Source organism: Meleagris gallopavo, chromosome 8, assembly GCF_905368555.1.
Source record: "Meleagris gallopavo chromosome 8, MGAL_WU_HG_1.1, whole genome shotgun sequence".
Classification (NCBI taxonomy): domain Eukaryota; kingdom Metazoa; phylum Chordata; class Aves; order Galliformes; family Phasianidae; genus Meleagris; species Meleagris gallopavo.
The window spans coordinates 20,164,466-20,191,998 of record NC_139411.1 but is presented as its reverse complement, the minus strand read 5'-3'; the positions used below and the strand labels follow the sequence as shown (position 1 = coordinate 20,191,998).

Sequence of the window (27,533 nt, the reverse complement as noted above, 5' to 3'; positions counted from 1 at the left end):
AAAGGGGATGGTGCCACGTTGCTTAGATGTAGAAAACATTAAGGAGCCACCTGTCACAACACCATTTCTAAAAGCATTCCAACTGAAACACAAATAGGGCAAGTATGAAACTTCAAAACAAAAATCAGCACATGGGCTGTATGATATGAATAACTTCCAAATTGCAAATTACTGTTTCTTCATTACCGAGCTACTGTTATAGCTTCAAATCCTTTAAAGAAAGAAAGAAAATAGTAATAAACTTACTCAAGAAAAAATAAAAAGGCAGGTAAATATTTTACTATTTACCACCACATCCACTCCATACTGCAGGTCCTCATTTTAGCTATCTTCCTTCCACAACCACCATCCACATATCTCCTACTTCAATACACAGCCTGAAAGGACTGCATCTCATTTTGATGTTATAGGTCAGATAGAGTTTTCAGAATTTAGTCTGCAGGCATTTGTATTCCATCTTATGCTGATCCATGAATTGTTCTGGATATTTGTTCTGGATAACCAATGATATTGATAGTTCTGGAAAAGGAATGCTAATGCTTGTATGAAAATCACATTGCAGAAATCTGAAGTGTGAAACTATCAGTGTTTTATAAAGTTTCAGGCTGTCTTTTCAAAGAATGAAACATGCATAGCTTTGTGGCTGAACTCTGAGAAAGATAAATTAGGGTAGTTGAAAACGGCTTGTTAAACCACCCTTGTATTTGCTTTCTGCTGTCTATTTATGTTGGACTGTGTGGTCCGCTCGCCTTGAATTAATGCTGTAATTAAGAGTCTCTGAACACTTGCTCTAACCTGTTTGCACTGCTCTGAATCATTAAAGGCCAGGAAAATTGCTTTCTGACAGCAGCTGAAAATGTCTCATTTGTTGAAACCTCAGCTAGTACAGGGTTAGCCCTGATCACTGTGCAGCCCTCCTTTATATCCCTTCTTGCTCCCTGGGTCATTGCTCTGCAGATGCTGTGAAGACTGATGTGGAAGGAGACAGCTTCACTTTGCAGATCAAATATTAAGATAATGACAGTCACAGACAGAGAGATGCTACATGACCAAAGAAATTCAAGCTTTAATGGAAACTTTTGATCCATTAGCTACCAGAAGGAAAGCTTTTTTTTTTTTTTCCCCCTTACCAGCCAACTGTTTTGTAACTGGAAGTTAAAAGATAGTAACAACAGCTGTATCAGAACACAAAAGCTTCATTCAATCTGATACCTGAATTTCTTGACCTGGGCCAGCTCCAAAGAAACAAATGTAATAAAAGCTCAAGTAAGCCTAGCTAACTCAGCTAAGATTGCACTGAGTGCATTTTTGTTTGACGAAATTTATTATGAAGTAATTTATGCCTTCTATAGCTAAAAACCCATGCCAGTCTTTCTGTCACAAAGTGAATATTCCAACTAACTTGAAGGTTAAAGTACATTACAGAAAAACTGAGTTTTATTGTAGAAACATTTTTCTCAGTTTACATATATCTCATTTGAGTTTAATGGAGGGCTCCTTGTATTTAGAAAGACAGAATCAAGCAAATATAAAATACAAAGTGATCTTGCAATTTAATTTTTATATGCAGTTACTGTAGCAGTTAAAATGCACTATTGACTAAAGAGAATGTTTTCATATTGCCAGATTGCCTAGCTTTGTTTAAAATAGTGAATAATTCCAACAGCTTCAGTGCTGTCGGACGAAAAGAACTGTGCTAAAGCAGTGCTGCTGAAATGGACAGGTAAATATTTAATACACTTCCATGCTATTCTAATGGAAATTGTTTATCAGTTTCTTTAACAAGCTTAACGAGATCTGTGCAAGTTTGTTATCAAACAATTTAATGTTTTAAGATGTGACTTCCTGGTATAAATCTGATAGCTCTAAGCAGCTTATATTATTTTTCGTAGTTTTCATTTAATTCTGTATTTCCCTTCAAGTGTGTGGTCTTATTTAATTCAAAATGGCTGCCACATCCAGCTGGCACCAGTGAGGCTGAGTTCTGCCAAATCCCAAATGGTAGCAGTCCTCATCCTACACTTCACACTGGCAAAAGGGAGTCCTCCTTAGGGAGTCCCCTCCAGGCTCAAATGCAGCTCCCATCAGGTGAAGGCGAGAGAGAACCAAATGAATCAGCACAACCATCAGAGAGACAGAACAGAGAGGACTCCATTAAGGGATGATATGGAAAACAATAATTAAAAAAAAAAGAAAAAGAAAATAGCTGCAAGAACCAGTCTGAGGTTTATAGTATAAACTGTCACTGTAATAAAAAGTAGAAAGAAAAAGAACAGTAAAGGGGGATAGGGAGAGTGAATTGAAGGAGATTGTTGGGGAGAATAAAGAAAGGATTTGAATGGAGCAGCTGCATATGCAGTCCTGGTAGAGGGAAGAGATGAGGATGGAATGACAACTTTTGCTATGTCAGGGAATAAGGAGAGTTCTCTCAAACTTAGAAACTGTTGGTTATTTATGTATTTTAATACCACATTTTCCTTCTGAGAGGACAAATTGAGATTCCATACCTAAAGCTGCCTAACAAAGTCTTGAAAATTGAAAAAGACACAAAACAGTTTTTAGATTTGGGGATTTTTAAGCTATTCATAGGATGTTATGAGGTCTGTCACGTTTTTATATATTTCATATTTCCAAGGAAATATGATGTACACACCTGCCAAGTGTTTACCACGTGACCAAATACACAAGTCTCAACCACTCTTATCATCCCTCCCTCCCTGGCAGGGGACAAAGAAGCCTTCTTTGTGAGAGACTGTTCTCAAGCTTCATATAGGAGCCAGGTGATGATGGATTCCAGTCACCTTTCTTTGGGTAACTATTGCCCACAGTCATTACTGCTGATCACAACCTTGTAGCCTTATCCTAAGTGTTAGGCAACTCGCATATCCTCCTTGCCCCAAAACCAAACCACAGAAGTTGTACAAATCCCAGAATCCTAGAAATAAAGTAGACTTCCTTCCTTCTATTTGTAAGGTTTCAGAATAAATAGTTAAACCCAAATATTTGGCTGGTCTATCTGATCAGTACTTTGGCCAATAGACAATGCATTTGTTCCAGATGAAGTCTAGGAACTACAGACTCTGGTAACCAGTGCTGCTCTAATATTTCACAAGCAGCTGTAATTGGGAAAGTGGGCATTAGGTTCTCTTCCAGGAAGCCACGCCCACATGATTTACTCAGCCTACTGTACGCACAAGACTTCCCAGTACTGCAAGTAAAATTGAATTTTACTGTGCTAAGACAAAGTTAAAAATAAATTTTCTCGGACAGGATGTCAGCACACTGCCCTCTTCCTATTTGCTTCTGTAGATACTTTCCATAGGAAAAAATTACCAAAATGTAACTGCTTTGGCACTCCTGCTGAACATAGTTTTGGTAATCAGAAAACAGACAACGCTGTCTTTATTCTACATATAGAATACAGATTGTAAGTCTAAGCCCAGATAATAAAAGACATACAGAAAATAAGATCTGAGAAAAATAATATTGGGCACAAAGCAATAGCAAAAACAGAATAATGTACACAGAATTGGGTCCAACTGCATAACCAATTTATACATTTGTTCTGTAATCTGACAACAGTACAGCCCTCCATTTTTTTCTTTTTTTTTTAAACACACATTTTACAGTATTTTTCTCCCATTAAAGACTCAAAACAAAATTGATTTTCCCTTAGCTATGACAGCAGGGTCAAAGGATGAAATACATTCACTGCAGGCTCCTCCCTGTTCTACCTGATCTCTGCAGCTGCACAGAGCCACCAGGCAAATTCTGCTCATCTCAAACAAGAACTGATGTGCACTGAAGAGGGTGCACAGGTGTACAGCTGGCCCAGAAAGCCACCTTGCACAGCAAATGAAGCATAACTGAGCAAGATACAACTGACACAAGATTTTGAGGACTGGCTACACACAGCAGAGCTGCAGTTATTAGATATACATACACATCCATCAAAACTTGAGAAGGAAGACCTAAATCTGATCTTTACCCACCAACCTTCCTAAGAATTGGAACTGTAGTAAGCGTCCCTGCAAAGAATGACTCTGCCCTTTGCGTGGGGAGCACAACATGATGCAGAACTTCTCCACGAGTGCCAATAGGTGCACATCTGGGCTGAGGGACGGGTGGGAGAGGGTCGCAGAGGGACAAACAGCAGCAACCATCAGGTGCTGTCTTTCTCCCCCTTTGTTCCATAAAGGCTTTTCAGACTCTAAAGTTCCAGCTTCTTAGGCTGTGCTACCGTGTACCGACTTCAGAACACGCTTACGAGCAGCAGTGGAAGCGCTGAACTACCACCAGCCGTCCTACAGCTCGCTCAGGGTGCCAGCGGCCGCCACAAGCACACAACGCGATCACAGCCCCTCCCCAGCACCGCACGAGCTCCCTCTCCCCCAGGGGCAGAGGCTGCACCTGCCGGCCGAGTGGCGGCAGCTTCTTCCCAGCTCCTCGCCCGCACAGCGGCGCCGCGCGGTTCCCTCAGCCGCCGCCGTGAGGGAGGGGCTGCGGTGCGCAACGGCCACTCCGCGTGAGGGAGAGCGGAGGCGCGAGGCCCCTTCCCGCCGCTTTGCGCTCGGTTACCCTGCGCCGGAGAGGCGGGCGCGGGGCCGGGCAGGGCGCTTACCGTCCCCCGTCAGAGCCCACTACGCGAGCGCAGCCCCTACCTGCCCCGCGCGCGGTGCCGGGCAGCGGTTAGGCGGCAGCGGCGAAAAGTGGCATAGGAAGGGAGACAGGCAGGGGGATGCGGTGCCCCGCGGGACCTTTAAGCCCCCGGAGGCGGCGGGACTACACTTCCCGGCGTGCCCGGCCGTCTCGACTGCCTCCTGGGCGCAGGCGCGCTGAGAAGAGGGCGGGGACGGGCGTCGCGGTTGCGCTCGGCCTTTACCTCACAGAGGCACCACCGTCTTTCATCTCGGCGCCGCGGCGGCCCGGGCCGCGCCGTGCGTGCGTAGCGCCCTCCGCGCGCCGCGTCCCGCCCGCCGAGGGAGGCGCGTGGCGGGGGGCGGCTCCGCTGCACGGCCCCGCTTTCGCCTGGAGTGACGCGCGGTTCCCCCGCGCTGGGCCCCTTTGTCAGGCCGCGGGCCCTTGGCTAGGCCCTTGCCTTACGCCGTCGGAGCCATGTCGGAACAGACGGGCCTGGCGCTGCCGCAGACCATGGACAGGTACGGGAGGACCGGCTCGGGCACGCCGGGGGTGGTTGCGTATGTGTGGGTTCGCCGTGGCTTTTGATGCTTGGGTGGTGCGGACCGCGTTAAGCTCGGTCGTGGCGGGGCTGGAGCGGGCTGCGGGGAGAACAGCGCGATGTGGGGGGCTGCCCGGTTCCTGTGGCTGCGGGAGGGAACGCCGGCATCGGGAGCGTTTGGTGCGTTCGCGGAAGCCTTGAAAGGCGACGTGTCTTGTGGGCTTTGTTACTTGCTTTGTCCGTTTTGGAGAAGCCTGTGGTTTCTTTTTTGAGTTGCTAAAAAGTCTGACCTGTAAACTCCTCTGACTTAATTCTAAGGGAGAAAAGGCATTCGCTTTTATTACGCTTACTTCCTCTGTTTACGTGTATTTGCACACGAAGCACTTTCACCCTGTTGTGCTGAGGATTTGAGATTCCCACTGTGGGGCATTGAGTCATCCGGGAAGCTCTTGAGAGCTGCACGTATAGGCGACACAACAGCCGGGCTGTTGGTGCCGGAGGTGTGACAGCACGGTGCTTCTGAAGGAATCTATCCTCTATTGGTAAATCCATCACACTTTTCATCACGAAAGAACGGGGAAAAGGGAGAAAAAAAACACGAACTTTGATGTTGTGATTTTGTTTTCCTTCTAAAGGAAGAGAGGATTTTAGTAAAATACACGCTGTTATCAGGCAGGTCATGGAGGGACAAACTCTGGGAGGCAAGGACAGAGCTTGCACTGCCTGGAAGGTGAGGATAAGGAACTTCAGTCCAAAAAGAAAAAAAAAAAAAAAAGAAAAATATAAGTGATTTGCTGGGGGACAGAGGAAGAGGAAAAGCTTATTGTTGGTGTTTTAGAAATCCTGGGAAGTGATGTTTTTAAGGAGGCTAAGAGTCAGAAACTGGAAACACTTTTGCAAGAAGTAACAGAAAGGAGATAGGTTGGTTTTTGTTTTATTTTTTTTAGAAGCACTGTAAGATAAGTATTCTGTTTTACTTCCTGTGAATATCGAGAATAAAAAGGAAGATGGTTAAGGGATGACAAATGAGCAGGAGGAGGATGGTAAAGCTATTGTGTAGAAAGGAAGAAGAACGAGGAAGATCAGGTGATGATATGTAATATTTCATTATTTTGGATGTCTAAGAAATCATTATGTTCTGAATGGCTGCCCTGCTGTCTGTGGCTATTTTAACATAACATGAGGTCCTAATTCAGTGGGAAATGTCTGAGGTGTTATTTATCTGTGTTGCAAACAGTAAATTGATGTAATTAGATGACTCTGCGTAATAAAACTGAAGCTTTTCTTTTGTGCTCATATCAGCATTTGGGACTGTGACACGCAAGAATCTAGAATCTTTTGTGATGTCTTTGCAAGTTTTTTTCTTTCAAGCTAACATTTTTTTAAATGTCTTTTTTTTTTTTCCTCTGTTAGGATCTTCCCAGTATTAGCAAAGCTTACTGTTCATAAAAAGCTGTTAAAACCAAATGGCATGTAGAAAAGTCATGACAGGTTTAGGTGAGCGTTTGCTAAAAAGGAAGTTGGTTAACTGGCAGCCAAACCAGTTCACCATTCTTCAATTGGGTTTGGATATCTGCAGTTTGATGCACGTTTAATGTTCTTGTGAACTACAATTTGACACAGCTGAAAGGATATATCTCTGACCCTTTCCAAAGACTTCCTGGTAAATTTGGAATAAGAGTTGATAATCTAAAATAATTGGAAGGTGTTCCTGGCTTGCTTAACAACAAGGACAATAGGGGAGAAGTTTGAAGTACTTAGGAAGCATAGAGAAAGATATGAAGAAAGACTGCAGCTTTCATGCAAGCTTGTTGGACTCAGTATAGGAAGCTTTAGAAACAGCTGTGGGAAAACAATATATGAAAATGGTAAGAAGGTGCTGAGTATACAGGATTTGTGTTTAATTTAGGGCTCAGTACAGTACAAGTAGAAGGATCTTGGAGTAAACAAGACCTCAAAATGCAGTCAGGGTGAGTAAGTTTCTATTATATACTGGGGTTATGGAGTGTGGTTACGTTACAAGAAACTTTCTTGTTCCTTCATCTGGTGTTGATCAAGATCATACATGACTGCTTTTATGTTGTATGTAGGGATGATCAAGAAAAACCTTTCAGTATTTTGCATCAGGAGACATAACCTATGAATGACTCCTTTGTAGAGATTCTGAAGGGCAGAAGTTCCTTTTCTTTCATGCTGTTATTGTTGATGCTAATGACAGATAGTTATTGCGCTGGATAGCAATAACAAGTGCATACAGAAAAGCTTATGAGTTAATGTATTATCATTGCACACAGAGCACATACTCTTAAATCAAACTGAAATCTTGTAGTGAAGGATGGAGAAAATAGCTTTTCAGTGAATAAAGCTTTCTTTGGTGTCTAATACTTGTCAATGAGAGGGAAGATCTTTTTTTTTTTCCTGATGTCTAGGTGGTATCACTGAGAATGGTGAAGTGCTGTAGTTTCAGGAATAAGTTACTGCTGTAGATCTGAATGTATGCACTGCTTCGTATGCAAGGGTGATAGCTCTTAAATCAAGTTCTTCAGTATGTATTTGTGAGAGAGAACATCTGGCTTTCTTTACTTGGCTCTTAGATGGTACATCTGTGTGACATTCTTCTTGTTCATTCTTCTTGGTATTTTTCCTACATAATTTTAGACTGAACAACATTTCTAAGAAACGACACCGTTTTAAAGTGTAATGAATTCCTTACTTGAAATTTCTAGCTAAGGACTTTATACTTAGCTGAAGTGAAGGGTTGCTACACCATGAACGCAAGAAGAAATAACACAGAAATATTGTACTCACAGTGGTATGAGGATCTTGAACATTTACAATGGAAGTATTGTACTCGGTATGCCAGTATTGCTAACTGAGTCCTTCTTGTCTTTTTAAATATCACTTTTAAAATAGGCTAAAAAAGAAGGAAGGTTTTTTGTTTTGTTTTCTTTCAGTTAGGCACTATGAACTTCCTGTCTTGGCACTGTTTAACAGTAGTTTTTCCAACTGAACACTTCTAAATGTTGCCTTGTTTATCCCTTGTTAGGTGTTCTGGCTGCTTTGCACATGCTTCAGACACTTTTGTTATTCCTGGCTAATGTTGGAAGATAAGCAGTTGAACTTTATCAGATTTTGGTTTGATTGGACTAGGTTTGATTAGTAACTTAATCTTTTAAGCGCATAGGTCACTCTGAAAGCAATGCTTCCTATTTATTTTCATGGAAACTATAACACATGCAAAATAACACTGTTTCACATAACAGCACAATAACGCTATTTCATAGAGCAAATTGTCAGCTACAAAATGCTATTTTTCAAGACAACTTCTTCCTCCAGTATACAAGGACTGCTCTGAAAGTAATGCCTCCTTGTTTTATCAGCAAAGATAAGTGAAAACTGATTGCAAACCTTTAGAAGGCCTGTTGCCCATCTGTGTAAAAGCATCAGGATGTTATTTTTAAGCTATTTTAACCTTGAGACTTCTGTCTTATGTATAGTATTTCCATACTGACATCTGCTTTGGTAGGCTTACATACAAACTTGAATATTTTAAACTTAATGGCTTAACAGCTTAGTTCTACCTGCAGACAGTATGAAATTAGCTCTCTGATTTTAGGGCTGGGAAACTCCCAAGAAGCTGTTTATCATCTTTGGTACTGAAAATCGTAGTACCTCATATACGTTTTCAGGGCATTCAAACAGTATGCTCATCTATTACATCTAAGAAGCTGAATGAAAGATCTTATTGATAGCTTCTTAGATCTCTGTGATAGTGCTTAGCTGTGGTTGTTTCCTTTGGCATGGTGGCTTGCAGTGCTTGCTGAAGTTAAATCTTGTGTCAACTAATACAAATATACCAAGTAACTATTTTAATATGTATAATTTCAGGGGAAAAAAAAAAAACAACCCTCCAAGATTAAAGTATTACTTTCAGAACATTTTTAAAAGAAAACTTTGAGTGGCAGTTCATTGGTGCTCTGCTGTAGAGAGGAAAGGGAGTCCTGTGCATGAAAATGTGAAATAGTCCTTCTCTTTTAAAGCTGTAGTGTCTTTACATTGCTTTCTGCTCTCCCCTCATTTGTTTTTCCTGTTAACAAATGCTTCCACTTGGCACCTGAGTACTTTGTTTAAAAGTCAGTGTTTTATGTTGGACTAAAACATGTCAACATAAGGTAGCCTTCTGTGAAGGATGCTATTAGGAAGGCCGTGTGCTGAGTGCTTGTGATTGTTCTGCTGGTGAGTCATGCAGTCAGCTTGAGAGTGCTGGGCAGAGCTACTTAATGTTATGTTCAGACACCTTTACTAAAGATTCTTTCGGATTTTCAATACCAATGCCAAATATGAGTAGCTGTTCCTAAACCCATTGCCTCCCAGCCATCTCTTTTCTTGGGGTTTAAAATCCATGCTCAATTGAGATTTTTTTGGTGACTTCAAAGTTTAATTCTTCAATTTTCATTATTAGGAAGATAAAAGATGACTGTCTCTTCTAGAGCTTTTCGTTTGCTCTCTCACATACTGTAAATTTTATAATAAAAATGGAAGTTATAAACTGAGAATATAACTTGAGTAATAGCATCTATTATATAAGCTATTGAATTCAAAGCCATTTGCTTGACTTCCTGCCAATTTTTGTAGCTTTGGGACCCCACTTTCTATTTTATTTCTGCTTTGTTTGGAAGAACATAACAGAAAAAACTGCTTTAATCATGGAACTAAGGATGGAATGTGGACAGTCATAAGCTCAGTTTTTAAGTGATGAAGTTAGTGCTAATATGTTTACTTTTAATTGTACTGTGTCCAAAGATTGTTTCATTCTTACATTAGCTGTGTGATGCTGGAAAATTGATGCAGAAGTGTGAACTTGCATAATGCAAACTGTGAATGGAATCAAAGTTTGTATTTCTTATCTTTTATCATTTGCTTGCCGCAGTAGTGGTTTTAATGTTGAGACAGCTACGATTTTAGGCATGTCAAAGTTCTGTTCTCTATCTGTGTTGCTTCTGATGTTTGTAACATTTATCACCTACTTTTTACACGTACCACAAGTACCAGTATTGGTATTCTTCTGATGCAGTTTCTCTTCTATTTCCTCCAGTGCAAATTTAGCTGTTGTACATAATTTAATGCCTTTTAAAAAGAGCAAAGACACGTTTTCATCTTATTCTGGAGACTGACAGTTGTACTCAACATTCCAGTTTAAAACAACATATTAAAAATATCTTGATACTAATCCTTGAGAACACACAGATATGGTTAGTGCTTGATAAAGGAATGTAAGTAATTGCAACCTTCTGTTACAGAAAAGTAAATCTTCCAGGAGATATGTTTAGTATCCTTTGCCTCAGAACTTGAAGGAATAATAGTTAAATTCCTTTAAGTCAACTCAGTGTTTCTTTCCTCAATAATAGAGGATAAATGAATACAGTTGTTGCTCATAAAGGGGTGCAGCTAACAGGATTCTGATGAAGCATGAAGCAGTTGCGCACTGATACCCATCCTTAGTGCACAGACAGCCTTTCCCAGCAAGCTTCTTGAAACAGAATTGTTTTGTTATCAAGGTTTGCCTCAGTGCTAATATTTTTAAATTCCCCAGTAATGTCAGAAAGCTGTTTTCTGGAAACACTGACAAGGGAATCCTCTGAATGTGTAATTAAACAATAGGAGCATCTAAGTAGAATATCTTAGCATGCTTTGAGTTCCTTCTTACTAAGAAACAGCCTCCTGTGTTTTAGAGTCTCAGATCAATTTTCTGCTGCCTGTACTGTCACTTCTTTTCAGTCAAACCTTTCTCTATCCTCTTTTTATCTGTAGTAATTGAGTATTATAAGATGGAGAGTTATGTGAGTTATTTTCTGTGCATTGTTCTTTATTAAATGCTTTTTCACCAACATTTTTTATGCGTTTGTTTGACTGAAGTGTTGTCATCCTCTAACTGGAGAGTGTATTGACTGAGCTGCTGAAAGCAATGGTGCAAGTAATCTTTTTTCTTCCTCACAGTGCAGAATCCAGGTCATGATGACTGTGATCAAGAGTATAGTTGAAAATGCTTTTCCCAACTTCAGCCTCAATGACTGAAGTTTGACAGATATGATTTCTTGTTTTGCTACGCTTTTATTGTCTGGCAAGTAAATTTGGTGCATTAGAAACCATGGAAACAGTTGAACATCAAAATTTAGCACATAGAGAAGAGTGTAATGTGTCCCTGGGGAGTGGGCATTGGTGTAAGAATTCAATACAGTAGATTGCAGATGAATTACAGGAAGAATGACTTTTAAATCTACTTTGAAGTCTTACTCAGTCTTCCTCTCCTACATCTGGCAGTGTTGCTAGAACAAAGTTTTTCAATCTCATAATAATCCTAATAATACATCCTCCTTTAATCTCTTGTAAAGATCAGGTAGTTCGGCCTGTCAGGAGTTGGGTGTTCTACCTTAATAGCAGGTCATGTTATCAGTTGGGAAACTCTTGCCAGCTGGAGTTCTTGTACTATCTTGAGCATGCTACCTACCTTGCTTTCTACAGCCAGAGTAAATATTAGTATACAAATTCTATCTCATCTAGCTTCTTACTATATCTATTATACATGCATATCGTGCTGCTCTGCAGTTCAGCACTGAGAGAAGTTGAGACATTAAAGAATTTTTTCTGGTTTTCATTTTCCTAATCAGAGCTTTCAGACGTACTGCTGTATTATGTTGCTGCTATTGCAAACAATTACTACATGATTAAGATATCTAAAGGAATACTCAAGGAAGTATTTTTAAATGATCTCAAAATCACAATTTGCTAAGTGTTTTGCCACTGTATTATTACAGTAGTAGCATTACATATTAGTAATATTATGTATTACCGTTACTTCTTACTCAGCTTTCATTTTTTGAATAATGTTCAACCCATATTTCAGTTTTGAAAGTAATTTGTTTGCAAACTTTGTGATCTCACCCCTTCCCCCCACTGTTGGGTTTATTTATTTTTTTTTTTTATTTCCTGATGGTAAGATTCACGTTACTGCCCCCTAGCAGTTGCTTAGTGTCTTAGATTGCTGGAGGTGTATGCTGAGCTGCTAAAAAGTAATAATGACAGCTTAATTAGTAAAAATGTGTTATGTTTCAGTAATAAGGTGCTTGTTATGAGTAGTAGTTTTGCCTGATCTGTCCTTTGCATGGTTTTAGGAGGGCCCTGCTTTCCCTCTCCACTTCAATAAAAGAAATGTTTGCAATAGCTCTTTGTGTATTTAGAGACCCACAGCAAGGCTGCAGGTTATTACTTCGACCAGTAGTGTAGATTCTTTGATAAAATAGAATACATGTAAGGCATGATTAGAGCACAATAGGTGGTGGCTAGCAGTCCAAGATTTAATTTTATCCACAAGCTAGAAAGTTGCCAGTAGGATTTTGTGAACTGTCCTTTACTTATATCTCTTCCTTTATATAGTTCGGTTAGCTCAAGAGTAAACACTTTCTCCTTAATTGGAGCTATTATTCACAGCATAGAAATAAGCTGACCTTCCCTTAATCAATAGATCTCTGCTATGGTTTCTAGCTAGTTATTTTGTTTTGCTTCTATGCACTTCCTTGACTGCTTATTGGGTTTTAGTCATCTGTGGGCTTTTTTTTTTTTAAAGGACAAAATATATATTATTGAAAAGCTTCTTAAAATCTAGTTTCAGCAGTGCCATCCTCTGGCTAGAGTAAGTCAGAGCTGTTATATGGATACCACAGTTGTGTGACTATGTATTTGTTTATGATATTATCTATTTAAACTTTCCTGGCTGTTTTTTGACAAAATATTTTTGTATTAAAGACTATGTAAGCTTCTCTTCTGTTTAGCATTACGCCATATTATTGACCAGGGATGGCAGGATATTAAGACAGATAACCTTCAGGAACTTCTTTTAGTAGTTACACTTAGTTTCAAGGGGATAGCATGCTTTCCAGCTGAATGATCCCAGTTGGTCCATAGCTGCTATGCCACTCTGCCTTAAAGAAAATTAGTAGAAGTTATGATGCCGCGTATAAAGCTGGAGCCATGCACTGGAGCAGCTTTGCACTGCTATCTTTCTGGACTCACTTTTTCAACTGGTTTGAGCCCTTCTTTTTCTCTTAGGACACTGTGAGGGTTTTTGGAGTTTGATAGACAGAACTCGGGTTGAAAACGAAAGCATTTTCTTCTTGGAGAACTGGAAAGTACAGGGGAGATAGCAGCGCTCCATCTCTAATACTGCGGCAATCTCAATTTTCCTCTGCTAACTAGCTTCCACCATCGTGTTGGATAGATCTTACCTATTCTGCTGCTGAAGTCTTCGTGATGCTTTAGGCTTTGCAACTGAGGGCATCTCTTCTAACACTTGCTCTCCCCCATGAAGCATGATGTAAGCTAGCATATCTCATGGTAAGTGACACTGTTGCTTGATAGCTTTTATCAGAAACACAGGCCATGCTTGCAGTCTCTTGTGACCAAAGAGTGACTCTCTAGCACTAGATCTTCCTGCTGCTTTCTTCCAACTCAGGAAAAGGAAGTGCTTAGCAGAGTACTTGCAATATACTGTTTCACTGCCTCTTGAGAAAAGAGCTTACTGAGTTTCTCTACTGAAATGAACTGTAAAACAGCTTACCTATGTTGCGTGCTGCTATGTAACTCCCTTTAATTTTGAAATCTTGGTCTTCCCACTAATATATGATTTTACAGTATTTAGAGTGTAGTCAGTAGATTTATTAGAAGCTTATTACTATTAATCAGTAATATTTTATTTGTCAGTATTGTCTATGCATTAAAAACTTACAAGCTCATGGAAAATTGCTTTACAAATAGCGACTCTGGTTATTCCCTTGGAACAGTGCCTGTCCACAGCCAGTTATTGCAGTGCTTTTAGTCACATCTCCCAGTACATGCTTTCACCTGTTACTGCATTGGCTCACAATGCTGTCATTGCTATCAGCAGCCTTTTCACTTTTTTCTTCTTTTCAGATGTTAATATTTATAATTTTTATTTATAATAAGTATTCAATGCTTAGCAGAGTAAGGATGCTTTGTTCTGATCTTAAGGTAACAGTGAATTTGTGCTTCAAAGTAAAATGGTATGCTTTATAACATGCAGAAAAGTTTTCTTGAAGAGATTTCTTGTATTTTGTGAAGGATCTGTAATGGGAGGAAAATGCTTTTTGTGGCTCATAGTTAAGTGCTAGGTCCTGCTAAAAGTCTTGCAAGAATTTTCTTCTCAGAAGTTTTCTGTTTGTACTTGAAGTTCATGTATGTTTGCCACTGATCCTTAGGGATCAGAAGCTGTAGGAGAGCAAGTTCCTTAGTGATGCAGAATTCATGGTTTGGAGAGAAGCTTCTTCTCAGGCAAGCTATGAATTTCTAGATTACTTGTATAACGTTTGGAGTGTAAGCTCTCTGATCTTTGATACAGCTTTCTATCTATCCACTTTGCTTTTTGTATGCATGGTTTCCTGAAGGGACTTTAGTGGAAGATAAAATGGATGTGATTAGTTTTTCTGAGTCAGAACAGAATTTTTTGAGTCTGGACAACTTTTAGGTACTGCGGACCAAAATCTAAAAGGCATTTGTAATCTTATATTCCAAGCTGAAATGATACTGGTCTGCTTTTTGTGTGTTGTGCTGATCTTAATTGCTTTTTTTTTTTTTTTTCCCCCACCATAGAAGTATAGAAAAATACATTAGTATTATTGATTTGGCTCTGTAGAAAAGTCATCAAGGAAAAAAGGTTTCTGTTTCTATCAGAAACAATGCTTTGTTCTGTCTTGCCAGCCTTTTCTATTTCAGGTTATCTGAGTAGCAACCCCATTCAGCAGTAAGAATCAAGGTCATATTTTATTCAGTACAAGAAAATGGAAAATGTGGCAGGAGCCAAGGTGCTTGTTTTGAAATGGTTTTATTTAGCTCTTTCTGCTACAGGTGCAGTCAATGGAAAGGGATAAAGCTGATGACAAAAACATGAGGAATCTACTGTTCATTATTCATGTCTTGTAAAAGGCTTAAGACTGTAAAGGATTTTGTTATTCATCTCATAAATCTTTCAAGTTTTTTCAGTTATGATTACCTGGAAGGAAATTAGATGGATCAGTTAAGGAAAAGATGAAGATTTTCTTATTAACAGAAAACTTGGACATAATTTATTCCGTGAGATGCTCATGGACATATCTGCTAGTTAAATAATCTGTCATTATTTGAGCATGGTTTAGACTTCTGTGGTTTTAATGCATTTGGCCTCATTGGCAGCCACAGACTTAACTAGCTCTGTTGTGAAGTTCTTAGCTGAAAAATGAAAGTATAAGTTGTGAATATAGGATTAAATTGGATGTGGAATTAGTAGAGCAAAGAGCAATACTGGAAGATGAACAATGCTGTGAGTAGTATTGTATTGTTTTACAGAAAGTGTACAGGGGCTGATGGAAACAAGAGAGGGTGATGCAATAAAGGTGAGATATAGTTGAGCAGCTGCGATGTGGCAGAAATCCTTTCAAAGAGACATGAAAGGAGAGGAAGAAGGTCAACAGCTGGCAATAAATTCTAGAGGAGAGAAGTTTTGTTAACCACCTTAACATATCCCTACATAAAAACTGCAGTTGGGTGCATTTATTTACAGGGTTTGTAACGTTGTATCATTTGCATTAAGGTTTTGTCATGTAAGAGGATTAGCTTTATTTTCCCAATTGAAACTACTGCATTGATTTTATATTTTTCATTTCAAAGAAGCAATTACAAAATGCTCAGTGTGGAAGGAGATACTTGATAATACAAGTAAGCATTTCATGCATTTAATTATTAGAAGGCTGAACTGCAGTCGCAGTGCTTTTTAACCCATAAATGATCAAAAACTGAAATTAGTAATTCAGAATGTATTAAAAGCATCTGCTTAGCTGCCTGCGATATTGTGTTGTTAATACCGCAGGACAAGACTGTGGTTAAAAAGAAAAAAACCTATGTATTTGGTGATTAGGAATGAAGCAACAAGCATCATTTCTAGGTATACATTTTCTAAAAATACTTATGAAAGTTTAGCACTTGAAAGTAGCAAAAATATCTTTTTTTCTTCCTGTAATTACAGAAGCTGCTGGGTTTGTTTTGCTACCGATGAGGATGATCGGACAGCAGAGTGGGTGAGACCTTGCAGGTGCAGGGGCTCTACGAAGTGGGTTCATCAGACTTGTCTACAGCGCTGGGTGGATGAAAAGCAAAGAGGAAACAGTACTGCTAGAGTTGCTTGTCCTCAGTGCAATGCAGAATATTTAATAGTATTTCCAAAGCTAGGTAAGATGTGTATCATTTTAATCATAATATAATGGGTTGTTTCTGTATATTGTTCCTAATTCTTTGCTTTCTTTAATGCTTGGAGCCTCTGTTTTATTGACAACCTTGAGCTGAAAAAATTTAGCTGAAAGGAAATTTCTGAATGACAATACATATTGCTAAGAGGGAATAAAACTGGCTATATGTTGTCCATGGTCAAGAAAATGTAAAAAGCATGATAACTCGTTAGGAAGTAATTGATATATCAGTCCTTGAGTCACTTTTGCTGTAAGGTAGCTATGCAGAAGGCATCAGGTGTTGATAATTAGCTTTATTTTTGGTGTGTGGGGAGGGGGGGTTGATATCTGAGCAGTGAAGATATACTGCAAAACTTGAAGGTTTTGGCAATGGGCAAAATAAGTGCCTGTAGTTTGGTTAAGATGCATGCACAGGAAAAAAAAAAAAAAAGGTATTTTCATTTGTTCCTGCAATTGGTGGCATCCTTTGTTTGAATGCTAAGGTGCCTAAATACTAATGTTCCTAGCTTCTGATGAATCTGGCATAAAATTCTTGCATGAGACTGTTCAGCTTTTGCATGCAGGCATCTTTTGATCTGTTTTCTTTCTTGATACCAACTTTTTCCATGGTAAAGATATGAGGGAGGCATAAAATATAACGTGGCATGTGTAATTTTACACAAGTCTATAGCATAGCAGACCAAGAAGGTGATTTGGGGTTCATCAGACCTCCATTATGACCTCAAGTCCTTCAAGCACATGGGACAGTTGTGCCCTTTTGTAGCTCTTTTTTGTAACCCAGAACTGTTACATCAGAACTCAACTGTAAGTCAAGCAAGGTCACACAAGGCAAAGTTAAGACAGTAAGATTTCAAGCAGTCTTAGCAGTAGCCCCTACTTTGTGCTGCAGCAAACACATTACTAGTCATGCCATTCAAAAAACTGAAGTTTCTTCAGCAGGTAAGATATAGCAACTAACCAAGTTTCCATGACATGTTATGGTTTAGAAATGTAATCTAAGTTAAGACTCTTCTAATGTACTGCTGGAAAGAGGTTTCCATGAAAGAGTACTTTCTAAAAACTCCTCCTAGTGAAGTATCTTCTTTTTGTTGTTGTTGTTTTTTAAATACTAAAAGAACTGCTTTAAACCCAGAGGTTTCATTATTATTATTTCAATTTAATAAATAAGAAAACCAAACTTGTCAGACAAACTTCTGCTAAAGCATGATTCTTTTTAACATGTGGAAATGTGAAAAATATTACTGTATTTGGTTCTTTCGTGTATGTCAGAGATTTTTTTTCACTTTTGTACATCTTTAATATCATCTTAAAAGATAAGTTCTGCCTTTCTTACTACTTTAATCCTGCAGGGATAATTAAAGTTTAGTGGAACATTTTTTTTTTTCTAGCTCAATATTCTGTACTTAATTCTGTAATGTGCTTCCTTTCATGATTGGGATCAATGGGTGCAATCTGTTAATATTTTATCTTAGACTTCTGCTGTTGCCATACCACCTTGCCAAGTTGTGTAAGGCAAGCTTCAGTGCTTTGTGTTACCCCACAGGACTTGCAGCATATGATGATTGTGTGTGGTTTTTTGGGTAGTTCTGGTGATGCTTTTTTTGGGGGGGAGGGGAAAGGGAAAAGAAGTTTCTTGTCTTTACCTCCTTCAATAGAATCATGTAAATTTTCCAAATAGTGCACTGAACTTTCTCAGTGATTGTGGGAAGCTATCAAGATATGCAAACGACTTTGTATTTAGCACTTGCAGTTATGATCTTGCTGCTATTTCAATATGCTCATAAATATCCCAGCAATCTTTTAAATTTGTCCTGGAAAGTTAAACATAACTGTTAATACAGTTGAACTTGTTGTTCAATTAATTTATATTTGGAGTGAAGCATTCCTTAAAAAAAACCCACTAAATTTCATACCTATTCAACAATAAGTTGCTCAACTCGAGCGTACATTAACTTTGTAACTTTGTCAGCTACTGAATGACTAATTTACATCAATTGGTGTATTTGAAGCAGGGTGCTGATGAGGTGTTTTCTGCTGCGAAGGAAGAAGCTTCCTGCCCTTAAAACTAGGACTTTTTATCAAAACAGCACATTCTGTACTAGAAGATGCATGGAAGGGTAACTAACTTACAGTATATTAGTAGGGTAAAACATGATTCTCTGCCAGAGCTGGACTAAGAGGCTAATCAACATTCTGCCCAAGTTAGTTACACAAAACTGTCTATTAGATTGTTACATAGCTTAGCCTTATTTACAATTACTTATGTGAAGTCTACATATAAGCTAGATATGTCTGAATTGTGAGTCTTCAGTATGATCATGCACAAACACCAGTTAAAAGTTGCAATCCCTGCATCAGGTCTCCGGATGGTGTTACCATACAAGTGGTATATAAAACTGCTCTTTGTTTGGGAGTGCTTTTCTAGAATGTCAGTGTTGATAAATATTATAACTAGTTCACTGAGATGTCCCTGTTACTTGTTTTCATTGGCTGGCTTCAGCTGACTAGAATTGGTGTTGGTATTGGGTGGTTGTGATTTTTTTTGTTGTTTTTTTTTTTTTTTTTTTTTTTTTGAAAGCACATCCACTGTTCTCTTGCAGAGCCAACTAAATGATGGAATGGGAGTCACAATTTTGTCAGTAATAAAAGTATGCAAGAAAAGTAGTCACCATTTACTTTCTGACAACTCATGTAACATCCTAAAGAGCTTGTTGTAAAACACAAAAATGAAATTCCTACTTTTCTACTGATACTTAGAAGTCTGACAAACACAAAAGTAGCATGGGATGTGGTAATAATGATAACCATTTTTCAGTTCCATGCATACTTTCCAGACTCTTCAACTTATAGCTTTTGCTTTGCTGGTTCTCTTGCAGTCTTCAAAAAAAAAGATGTGAGTATGCCCTGCTTATCAAAGTTGGCATGAGTAATGTGTTGCTCTGTGCAAGTCTTGCAAGTGGAGTTGTCAATAAACAATGAAACTGTGTATTATCAACAGCTCTAAATGAAAGGGATTTTTTTCCTCCAATATTTGAGGTAACCCTAGAAATACTGAATGCAACCCATCACTTTTCCAGTGGAATGAATCTTTGCTTTTTTTTGCTCTAGAGTGGGATAAAGTTTAGTGACAACTTTCTTGTGGCAGGTGCTGGGAGCTTTCTTCACTATGCTTATAGCTGCATCTTGAAACCTTACTTTTCCTCTGTCATAGGTCCAGTTGTTTACGTTTTGGATCTTGCAGATCGACTGATCTCAAAGGCATGTCCATTTGCTGCAGCTGGAATAATGGTGGGCTCCATATACTGGACAGCAGTTACATATGGAGCTGTGACAGTGATGCAGGTACATTTGTATTTCCTCTTCTAGATCTTACAAGCCTTGAAAGCAAAGCTTTTAAATAGGATTTTTAAATTAAAAAAATAGACTCCTTTCTTCCCTTAGCTTAAAATGTGGCCGTATGGTATTTGGTTCTGTTTGTATAGGAACTTGTAGCAAAAATGTGTATGATAACCATTTTAACTTGAGCCCAAATTAGTTGATGCAGTCTCCCTGGTACCAATGTCAAATGGCTATATAAAAGTGATATAAAATAACTTACAAGACCTCCTCCATCCAGTGGATGAGACTCCCAACTACAGAATCGTACATCTCTGAATTTCTTCATCTCCTGTCTTGTTCTTGTAGCCCTTACAAGGGCACTGCAAGCATCTGTAGGGATAAAACTGGAATTTAGTGAAATGTACTAGTCCTTATCTCTCTGAAAACTGCTACACTGAGCTTTTTTCTGTAGTAACTTCTATGATCTTTTATAGCTTCTCTAAAACTACATAACAAAATGGAAAACTAAACATTCCTCTCTGTGGTTGCTTTACTTTTGAAATGAGAATCTGGCCTTAAGCAAAGGCAAGTTGTGAGTCTAGTTAAGCAACTGCATGGTTACAACTTCACACCCATGTTGTTATAGATACCTGGGTTTGAAGAATTAGCTTTTTTCCTCTGGTTGCATACAGTGTGATCTCTTTTGCATAGAGGATTCCTAATTAAGGGATTTTTTTAATTAAAACATCCTGAAATACAATTTATCCTTTAAAGAGAGAGATCTAATCAATTTGAGTATAGAATTAATCATTCAGAAATTTAAGTTTTTGTATGCATTGTGGAAAGCTTTCTGTTTTCATACTTCAGATGTTTATGCTTTTACTCATGCATGCAGAAGGACATGAAACTTTTGCTGAGATGGTGAAGAATTGTGTTACAGGTCTCTGTTGCAAGATTAATGACATGCATAGTAGGGCAAGAAGCTCACTTGTCTGCATTATGCTTGATAAACAGCCAAGGATGCAAAAGGAAGACTGAGTACATTAGTTGAAAGGTTTTTTGTTATCTTAAAATGTATGGTCGGTTCCTCCCCAAAGCAAACTTTTAAAATTGTATTTCTTGTTTGTCCACTATGTACATATTTATCAGGTGGTGGGTCACAAAGAAGGTCTTGATGTTATGGAGAGAGCTGATCCTTTATTTCTTTTGATTGGACTTCCCACTATCCCAGTCATGCTAATACTGGGCAAGATGATTCGCTGGGAGGACTATGTGCTCAGACTGTGGCGCAAATATTCTAATAAGCTACAAATTTTGAACAGCATATTTCCAGGTAATGTGAATTAATTTTAAAAGAAAATACCAAGTTTAAGTTTTCCTGTCTAGGAGACAGGATATGAATTTCTACCATCCTTAAGTATGGGTGATTATACCTTCCCTCTACTATGTTTGTTTTATTTTGATTGTGCTCATATAGTACCTAGTGAGGCAGTTGGGGCAGCAGAAGCAGGAATGTGGTTTCAGTTAAGGCTTTAGTAACGAAAGAAGCTACTAAATATAAGTTTCTCATTTGAAAGTAAAAAATGAATATAGTCGCATAATTGAAATGGAATATCTGCTGAAAAGAGGTTGAGAGTTATCAAAGTAATTAAACTGAATATCTATGCTGTTGCACTGTATATTTATAATGAAGCCAAGGAGGGCAGGACAAGTTCCTCCTATGTTCTGTTTGAGGCAGTGGCTACATTCTCTCTTCTTCTGCTCTCATCCCTTCAGGCATTGGTTGTCCTGTTCCCCGTATTCCAGCAGAGGCCAACCCGTTGGCCGATCACGTCTCTGCTACACGTATTCTGTGTGGAGCTCTGGTTTTCCCTACTATTGCCACAATAGTGGGCAAGCTGATGTTCAGCAGTGTTAACTCAAATTTACAAAGGACAATCTTGGTAAGATACGCTATTCTTTGTTATATAAATAGTTATATAGGATTGTAAAATGCTGTGGAGTGGGAGGAAACTAAAAAGTGTAAATTGAACTAGAACTTAAGTGGCATTTGATTAAGGGTAGAGGAGATTTCCTGAAGTTGTCTGCCTTGGTAGTGGGCAAGCATTACTTGTGAGAGACTTTTTTTCCCCTATGCCTGAAAGTAACCTGGAAAAGGTTGAAATCTGTGACTGGTACTGTGCTAGGCAAATCTTAACAGTAGATGAGCAATCAGTATTTTCTAAGAACAGGCTCTGCAAGTGAGAACTAGGGTTTGTATTATCAGCCTTTTCAGATTAGCTTCTGTTGACTCATTGGAAGAGTCAATTTATTGAAATAAGAATTAAAAGATATTTCTTACACCTTAAATGAAGGCAGAAGAATGGGTAGATGAGAAAAATCTCCCTTGTGAATAACCTCTCAGGCTTGCAGCTTTTCAAGAGGAAGCAGAGTGAGTTTCATGAACTGGCATTCCTGGTAGATGTGACTGTCAGTTCAGTCTTCTTTTTTCAATTCTAACATGTGGAAGAAACAGCAGTGTTACAACCATTTGCTCAGGCTAAAGGTTTCTTAGCGTTTCTCCTTACTTTGAAGACTTGAGATGAACACAGGGTAAAACTTTAAAAATAATAAATTGGCTTTCTTTCACTTTATGCTTGTTTTTAGCAAGTGTCCTCTATCAGTCTGTTTATGGAATGGTAACAAATATTATTATTTGTGCCATCTGTAATTATTCAGAGAAGGGGAAAAAAGCAGATAAATAACTGTTTACTTAGTTTTTGAAATAGAATAATAGACTTCTAGAATATATGTTGACTCCCAAGGAGATAAAAGTTTTCAAAAATACCTGTAGGTCTGTTTTATAATTCCTTATATATAACCTGAACCTCTGTAATGCTGTATTGTGACAGAAAACTGTTATAATCATTTGGAATTGTCCTAATTAGCTAACTTGGAAAGAAAAAGCTGTTTAATTAGAAAGTAAACCTTATTAAATAAGTTTTCTTTTACAAAGAACGTTTGCAGTGATATGATGATGGACTTTGCAGGCTTTCAAAATCTCTTTTTATTTCAGGGTGGAATTGCTTTTGTTGCTATAAAAGGAGCTTTTAAGGTTTACTTCAAACAACAGCAGTATTTGCGCCAAGCTCACCGCAAAATTTTAAATTATCCTGAGCAAGAAGGTGCATAAGGCTGTGATCATCTGATGTCATACAGTCTCACCTAACAGGTTTTCGTGTTGTATTGGTTCCATCATTATTGCACAGTAGTGGAGAATTGTGATAAGTTGCTGCTCCTGTTTTTTTCTTTAAGTACAATAAAGCACTGTCTTGTGGCAGGGTATATCCTTTCAGTAATCACTGAACCTAAGAATGTGACTTGCTTTCATTGTTTTGGGGTATTTTTCTTGAGCAACAGGCTTTGGAATTACTTTCTTTGAGCCGATTTGCTGAATGGGTGAAAAAAAATATCGCCAACTACACAACAAAAACACTTTAAATTGTGTAGTTAATATAGGCCATATTCAGATGCTTTTTTTAATAGTGCATTTTCATACCCAGGCTGTCATCCATTTCAGTACTTCACACAATGAAGGTTGTTTGTTTGTTTTTTAAGGAAGGAAATGAGTCATTACTAAGGGAAAGTAATTGTGGGACATCAGGCAATAAAGGTTTTCTTGTATCTTGCTGATGTGGAACAGGGAGTGTACAATACACAAATGGCTGGACAGAGACAGCGAAAGATCATTCTGCAGGACTTGTGTGTCAGCTTTAGCCACCTAAGTACAAGCTTTTGAAATGAGCATGGCTTCCAGGTGACTATTGTATTACTGATACTTTTTATTGTCCTATTGTATCTTCTGCAATGCCTACTGTTTTCTCGTGACATTTTTTTTTACTGTTTTGTAACTGGTACTAGATAGCTTTCTTTTTTTCCTTCACAGTAAAATAATGATGTGGGGGAAATGAATTTCAATTACTCTAGTTAAGTATTGGAGCAATTGTTTAGTTCTTATGTTCCTTTTGATTATATAAGTTATCTGTACAAGTAAAAAGAGTAGAAAAAATACGAGGAAACAATGAATGCTAAAGTTACATTTAGAAGAAAGCTCTAGTTTTCAGTTTCAACTTCAGATCTGGGGGCACAGCTCAGCTCCTGTATCTGGACAAGTCTTTTCTCTGCCCAAGCCATCTGTATTGGCAGGATAGCCAGGAACAACCGCTGGAAGGGGGGCAATGCTACACTGGAGTACTGAGTTTAAGACATTACCAGCAGTTTAGACAGCTGAATGCAACTTGGTTCTGTTCTGTAAAGGACTAAGGATAAATCTTAAATGTGTAATAAACTAAGTTAGTTTATTTGCACAGTAAGCTTTACTGTTATAACATGTTCAGAGTAGCCTGCTGATGGGACACTAGCACTTCAGTTATTTCAGATATTTAAAAACTTAACAGAAATTAACAGTTTTCCAAAGTTAAATTTTGACAAATATAACATGGCCGTTTAATATTCCTATCAGATCTAACCTCAAATTAGTACTGGAAGTTCTCTTTACAACAATTTGTTGCTCTCAAAAGCTTTTTTCTTCATAATACGATGTCAAATGCATGAAGACAGGTTTTAAAAACAAACAAACAAACAAAAAACAACAACAACAACAAAAAAGAACCAATTAGTGAAAGTATTTGTAAGTAACTATTTCTTTTCACCAGAAATGAAGGAAATGCAGAGTGGATTTAATATTTGGCTGCAATAATGTATGTTAAAAAAAACCTTGAAATACAGTACCTTTTCTATAGTATATTCGTCTTAAATACTGAGATGTAATATTTTAGAACTGTATAAAGTGTATATATGGCCACCTACTATTCAAAAACTACAGGTATAGAAAATTATACATTTGATCCATATCAAATACTTTGAGATTCTTGCTGTAACTGAAGAATTGCTACAATCTTGCAAGTCTGTTGATTATATTTGTCTTTGAGTGGGCTCAATTTTATATAAACTTTAGATAGAGTGGCAACCTTGAAAAGTTGCTGCTTTATGTAAGATAGCCTTGAAACATATACATATTTCTTATGGAATTCCTCATTTTGAGAAAACAGCTTTTCAGTGGTCTTCACTGTATATATTTCCAGCCAATTTATTACTGTTTTTTAAAGTCTCATGAAGAATGGAATGATGCAAATTACCAGTCTTGAAACTTGTTCTATGGGAAGAGATAATTGTCTTCACTGAAACTTGAAGCTACTGTAAAAATATCGTTACAGAAACACCGTTTGGATTATATGATGATTAAAGTGGTGGCAGAAAGTCATTACTTTGGTTACTATGTTGTAAATCTTGTTTTTAGTATTACAAATTATAGTTATGTTGAATTAGGCTGAATAAATATTTTTTACGCTCCGTAGTGTATTTTGTCAGTTGAACAGAAGCCAACAACAACGGAATGTGTTTTAATGTGTATCTGAGGAGTTATACAATCAATTTTCAGTTGATAGGTCAAAGAAATATCTTGCAGTAAAGGAAAGATGACTGAGTCTTCAACCTCACACTTCAAATTTACTGTCTGTTTTGTTTTTTCCCCTCGCTTGTTTATGATTAGTGAATGAGATGGTGGAATGCATTTCTCAAACATTTAAAGCAAAACATTGTTGCAACGTGAAAGACCTCTGTTAATACAAAATTGTGATTGGGAGTTGTTAGATAACTCTGGGTTGGCTGATGTGCTGGGTTTATTGGGGAATACAGTGATGTCTCTTCATTTTGAAAGGTAATACTGGCTGTAGGAATGATTTTTTTCACTAATGGTTAATGTTCTGATACCTTCACAGAAGAAGCATTAAATGTCATTTAGCATTTTTCAATGCAATATAAGAGTTCTCAACCATTCTTACTCAGAATTTTTTTTTTTTTTTTCCCCCCATTTAGGCAAGAGCTGAACTACAGTTATGGTAATGCATGAGGAATTCATTCACTCATTTTTCTATCTAAAATTCTTAGACTTGAATGGAGCTCTACTAACTTTTTGTTTGAATGGTTTTTCTTTTGTTTGTTCTCTTTCCCCTGTAAAAGTTCCCACTTGCAACAGTTTCCTTGAGCTGCCTGTTTTGAATTACATTAATTCCCTCATCTCCTGTGGCTTTTTTCTCTAAAGGTAGCTGTCTCCTTTGACTTATCAGTCAGGGATCTATGTTGCTATTCAAGGCCTCTCTCCAGGGAAGCATTTGGAATAGTTCTGTGCTTGCTTGAAGACGTAGGTAGGTACTGTTGACTACAGTATTACCCATTCTTGAGGTCACCATTCAATTTGACTAAAATTTCAGTTGCATGTTTACAGTGGCAGCTGTATCTGGACTGCCATATTGCAACCCTGTTAATTGAAAATGGACATCTTCTCCCCTAACCTCACATGCTGTTATTTAGGGAAAAAAAAACCTGTTTCAGTGCATTCCAGCATAATTTGGGGAAATCAGAATTTACTTGTCTTAGTTCTTGTAGACATTGAGGCCTAGACTTTTCTTTGCTGCTGTTTAGCAGGTTCCTCTACTGGAGAAGTACCTGTGCCAGAAGTTGCCCAGGATTTCAACTATTTAAGTTCTTTCTGCTTTACTAATTTATACAACTCTAAGGTAGACTTTCTTAGTTTATTTCAAGGGCTTATTTAAGAGCTTGAGTATCGTAGCTTGCTTCCCAGAAATGCAAGTCAAAAGATGTGTGCAAAGAATATATTGCAAGTGGGGGAAAAAATCTTGTGTTGAGAAATGTTCTGTAAACAGGGACCAATCACATCCATTAGATCATGGCCCCCTGAAATTGAAATTTAAGGTCTGTGGCCTTTTTGTTTTTGCCTGTTGTTTACTCCTATGCTTGGTTTATTTAATTTCTTTTGCACCTCTGCTTATTGAGCACAAAGGAGTTATTTCTGGTTGTACTACAATAAGTACTTCAGTAGAAAAACTCCATTCTGGAACCACTGAAAGCAAATAGCAGTCATGACTTGAAACTGCCTCAACTAAACAGCTCAGCAGCACCTGTCAAAACATATCTTGCAGGCACCTCATTTAATGCTGGATGACTAAGCCATGGAAAAGCAATTGCCTAAGCAGTGGGCCTCTATAGGAAGTACTTTGTTTATTTAGAAAAAAAAATTATGCAACTTTATTTCCACCTACAGAGCACTACTGGTGATGCAGTATGCGTGGCGTACTGTTTTGTATTTTTTCTTAGCTGTTCTTCCACTCTTCAGTAACATTTTGCTGCTGCTAACAGAAGCCAATAAAGGAACACACTTATCTATTTACCATATGTGTAATTTTTGCTTTGCCATTGGTCACTACAAGAAGCTATTATCCCTACTTGCTGTACCTCTGGAACAGCCTTCTGTTGCTAGTTTTCCAGACATTTCTGATGCTCAGAAGATAGAAGAGCTAAGATAGCCTGGTGTCAAAAGCTTCTTGATTTTTGTTCGCAATTAAGGCTTTTTTCCTCTTCCAGCAGAATCGTATCTGGTTCAGAAGCATTCGACTAATTTGAAAGAAGAAAATCTCTCCCACCTTACCTCACTTGCATAGTTCTAGGCTAAGATCCCAGGGATAATTGAGTTTGTTACAAGTGATAGTGTGAGGTGTTACTTGGGCACAAATTGTGTGCATTATTCTGTTTCAAATAACAAGAGTACAGTGCAGGAGGACAGTCCTGCTTCTCCAGTATATTTACTTTTCAACTTCAGGGATTTATTTTCTTAATTTAAGACAGAT

At 38.2% G+C, this 27,533-nt stretch overlaps 2 protein-coding genes across 7 annotated transcripts in view; one reads left to right on the top strand and one right to left on the bottom strand.

Moving 5' to 3' along the window:
• Positions 1 to 4,802, bottom strand: part of CPEB3 (cytoplasmic polyadenylation element binding protein 3) — an 88,052-nt gene extending 83,250 nt beyond the window's left edge. Inside the window, exon 1 of the mRNA XM_085229402.1 lies at positions 4,662 to 4,802. The gene's annotated coding sequence lies outside the window, so the exon portion shown is untranslated. The remainder of the gene's footprint in view (positions 1 to 4,661) is intronic.
• MARCHF5 (membrane associated ring-CH-type finger 5) overlaps positions 4,724 to 27,533 on the top strand; it is a 36,924-nt gene continuing 14,114 nt past the window's right edge. Inside the window, exons 1-6 of one of the 6 annotated variants that reach the window (XM_010714562.4) lie at positions 4,975 to 5,159; positions 16,251 to 16,453; positions 19,682 to 19,812; positions 20,938 to 21,121; positions 21,565 to 21,731; positions 22,844 to 25,179. In XM_010714562.4, the coding sequence (XP_010712864.1) occupies positions 5,116 to 5,159; positions 16,251 to 16,453; positions 19,682 to 19,812; positions 20,938 to 21,121; positions 21,565 to 21,731; positions 22,844 to 22,960 (846 nt within the window). In that variant the 5' untranslated portion in view covers positions 4,975 to 5,115 and the 3' untranslated portion in view covers positions 22,961 to 25,179. Of the gene's footprint in view, positions 5,160 to 16,250; positions 16,454 to 19,681; positions 19,813 to 20,937; positions 21,122 to 21,564; positions 21,732 to 22,843; positions 25,180 to 27,533 lie in introns of those variants that run through there. The other 5 variants (XM_085229406.1, XM_085229408.1, XM_085229407.1 and 2 more) reach the window with 5 other exon arrangements.